This window comes from Staurois parvus, unplaced genomic scaffold (assembly GCF_062004578.1).
Source record: "Staurois parvus isolate SC_StPar_1 unplaced genomic scaffold, SC_StPar_1.0 ptg000403l, whole genome shotgun sequence".
Classification (NCBI taxonomy): Eukaryota; Metazoa; Chordata; class Amphibia; order Anura; family Ranidae; genus Staurois; species Staurois parvus.
In genome coordinates, this window is record NW_028318199.1 from 2,026,393 (window position 1) to 2,029,995 (window position 3,603).

General features: G+C 49.1%; 1 protein-coding gene across 1 annotated transcript; it reads right to left on the bottom strand.

Moving 5' to 3' along the window:
• Positions 1–1,521: 1,521 nt before the first annotated feature.
• Positions 1,522–2,241, bottom strand: LOC149455105 (zinc finger CCHC domain-containing protein 3-like). The gene has a single exon (XM_089686630.1). It carries the CDS (start codon positions 2,239–2,241, stop codon positions 1,522–1,524), a length of 720 nt encoding a protein of 239 aa, XP_089542756.1.
• Between the last annotated feature and the right edge of the window lie 1,362 nt (positions 2,242–3,603).

Genomic DNA, 3,603 nt, shown 5'->3' on the forward strand with positions numbered 1-3,603 from the left:
CTCATCCAAACAGCAATTGTAAACCTCCACAAGGCGAGGCGCCAAGCTAGACTTAAAGGTCTTAAAAAATTCAGCTGTTAAACCGCCTGGCCCAGGAGTCCTCTTAATGGCCAGACTGTCAATAGCTTTGGCCACCTCTTCTGCAGTAATTTCCCTAGTCAAACTTGCAGACGAGACATTACCCTCCAGACCTGGTGTAGACTCCCAAAAGTTCAACATCCTTGTCCTGTCGAGGTGCTTCTCACTCAGCAAGTACACATAAAAGGACCTAAAGACTTCCAGAATCCCTGACCTGGATCTCGTCAGGGACCCCGTACCATCTCTCAGGGCAGAGACCATCCTAACCACTGCACCCTGTTTGCAATTCTGGAAAGGGTCGGGCGAGTGGTACTTCCCATAATCCCTCTCCAGAACCAAAGAGGTCCGCCGGTCATACTGGTACTCTCTGAGGAGAAGCTTAACCTCAGAGATTGCCCCAGAATCTCCACCGCTAGAAACAAGGCGGTCGAGCTTCCTCCGCAACCGTTGGTAGGCGTTATATTTGTTAAACTGCTTTCTCTTACCTATGGCTCTGAAAAACCTGCCAATCTGCACTTTAGTAAGCTCCCACCACTCAGACTTACTGTTGCAAATATCCAGCACGGTCTCCTGGGCCTGAAAGAACTCCTCGAAGGATTGTCACACCTCCTCGTCTTCCAGCAGGGCCTAATTCAGCCTCCAGATGCCTTTCCCTCTCAGTGGCGTGTCTGAAATATTTAAAGTCACAGTAAGCATAAGGTGATCAGAAAACTCCACCGCCCAACACTCAGGTGCCGAAAAGGCAGAGTCCTCCTTAAAAAAAAAAAACCTACAGTATCTATCCTACTCTGACTATTACCTCTCCTATACGTGTAACCAGTGCTGTCTGGGCTGCTCTTAACCAAGGCATCCGCCAAACTGGGCAACCTGGTCTCCTGCAAAAAGAAAATATCAGCATCCATACCACTGATCAAAAATAAGGCTGTTTCTCGTGCACTTACAGATTTCAGGCTGGCAACATTAATGGTTGCCACCTTCAACGGAGCGGGAACTGCCATTAAGGAGATTGAGAAAGGTGTTTCTTGACCTTCCTTCTGGACTTTCGAGCAGGATCCCTCACCCTCTTCAGGGACCCACCTGCCTCCTCATCCTCCATCGGGGACGTGGGATCACTAGAAGCCCCCCTTCCTCCCCCGACAGAGCCCCAAACCGATTATCCTGGGCCAAGTCTTCCACCTCCAAGGAGGAGACTGACCCCGCATCAGAAAGGACCTCCCGAATAGGACCATGAGTCTCCTGAGAGACCCCCCCACTCCGCCTGCGAGGGAGAAGGATCGGGGGAACAGGCACAGCAGACCCAGATCCAAACTCAACCACCCCCGCCCCTTTGGCGGCCTCACCCAATTTCCTCACTCTCCTGGGAAGGAGGACAGGTGCTACAGAAAGGACTGCAGGGGACTCTACTGGATCAGGCTCAGCAGGGGTAACTGAAACGGGCTGGGCCTAACACACCTCCCCTCCTGCCCCGGAAGACACTTCAGAAGCCACACCAGCCCTCTCCGCCCCCAACTCGGCCTCCTCAGCATCCACCCGGTCCAGCTCTGCTGCCAACTCATCTACAGGTAAGTTGCGTAGAGCCTCAGGACATTGGCTATAGGAGTGTCCTAAAACACCGCAGAGATTGCAACAAATTTGGTTGCAGTCCCTCGCCAAGTGCCCAATTTCCTGGCACAGGGAAGACCTAAAAACAGGACAGGTGGCGGTGAAATGCCGTTTGCCACCATATCTGTGGCACACCCGAGGCTGACCCGGATAAAAAATGATCAGCCGGTCTTTCCCCAAGAAGGCCGAGGAGGGGATGTGTTGCAGGACGTGACCGATCACCCTCAAACGGACATGTGCCGTCCATCCTCCCGTCCAGATTTTCCTATCATCCAAGATTTTCTGAAGGGGTCCCAACACATCTCCATATCTCCCCAGCCAGACCACTACATCCGAAGCCGGAACAGACTCGTTCCAGATGAGAATTGTCACCTTTTTAATCACGTTCTGACGTGAAATAAGCTTTGGGGTAAGACCCGCCCACCTGGGGCTGTTGATGTAGGTGGCCTCAAATTTTTGCCAGAAAAGGTCGAGCTGATCTGCCCTTACAAAGGACAGGTCATACTCACCCGTGCCCACTGGGGCAATGAAGGCAAAAATGTTAACCACCTGGAATCCCATTTCTAGGACCCAGTCTATAACCTCTTTGCAGCTCAGAGGGGGACCCTCCCCAGTCCATTTTAATTGCTCTACATTCCTGCAAACCGCAGATGTTGGCAGCCCTTGCTTGGAATGGCCCAGCTGACTCCTGACCCCCTCTTAATACCGCCGAATAACTCAAAACGGGCCTGGTCATAGAGGTACCCACTGCAGAGGGACCTGAAACAGGAGGGGCCACAGCTGGAGCAGCTGAGACTGTAGGACCAGTCCCAGACGAAACGGGCTCAGCAGAGGCCAAAGGCCAAGGGATTGGACCAGCAGAGGTGAGACTCCGCACCGCAGACCCTGGGGAGACCTGAGCAATAGCAAGGGGACCAGGGGAACTGCACAACGATTGTCCAGCTAATGGAACGCAATCGACGCACCGGCAGCCTGAATGCGCTTGTTACTGGGTCGGGTTAATTACGCAACTAACCCTTCACTGCCACCACCCCTTTTTGTACAGAGAAAGGGGAAACTCTCTTTATCCAATATACACTGTAATGGTTGAAAAGTCGCCTATCCAATACGGTCATCACAGGCCGATTGGGCAGAGGATTAAACAAACACAGTAGCGTCTCTTCAAAAGGCAGGAATTCGTAAATTGCAATTAAGCGCTTTAGAAACAGTTTAACACTTTCAGAAAGAAAGATTTATTACTAAAAGAGTCAAACAGGTGCAATAAAATATTTACAGAAAAAGATGTAAGATAAATATATATATATATATATATATATATATACATACACATAGAAAACAGCACAGCAAAGAGATAACAGGGAGAAGTTAAAGGGTTAAGTTACTTGCCATTTAAGCTTTTGATGTAAGCAGATCCAAGTTGCAGAGTGAAAGGGTCTTTGATCTCCCGTTGTTACGATGGAAAATTAGGAGATCTCTTTAGCTTAACTTTCTAGACCTGCTAGTCTGTGTTTTTAAAGTCCCCCAGCAGGAGGGTGGCTCTGAGTAACGGGCTAATACTCTGTTGAGGGAGGGATCGTCGGGTGGTCTCTGCATTAAAACCATCAGCTTCATAATCCATGATATGAAACATAGGGGACAACTGACTTGAGGAATGTTCAGTTAACTCTGTCACCTAGCCGCTAGGTTTTATGAGGTTACAATCTCTTTCAAGTCAGGGGAAAAACTACCTTATCTCTGTTATGAGGGGAGAGTTTACATACCATAAAAAAATAAAAAATTAACTTTTAGTGGGTATAGATGTTGAATCACTTTATACCTCAATCCCACATATTTGGGGACTGAAAGCTATAGCTTTTTTTCTGGAAATACATTTTCCAGGAAAGGAGGCCCAGAATGAATTCATTCTGGACCTCATGGAATTTA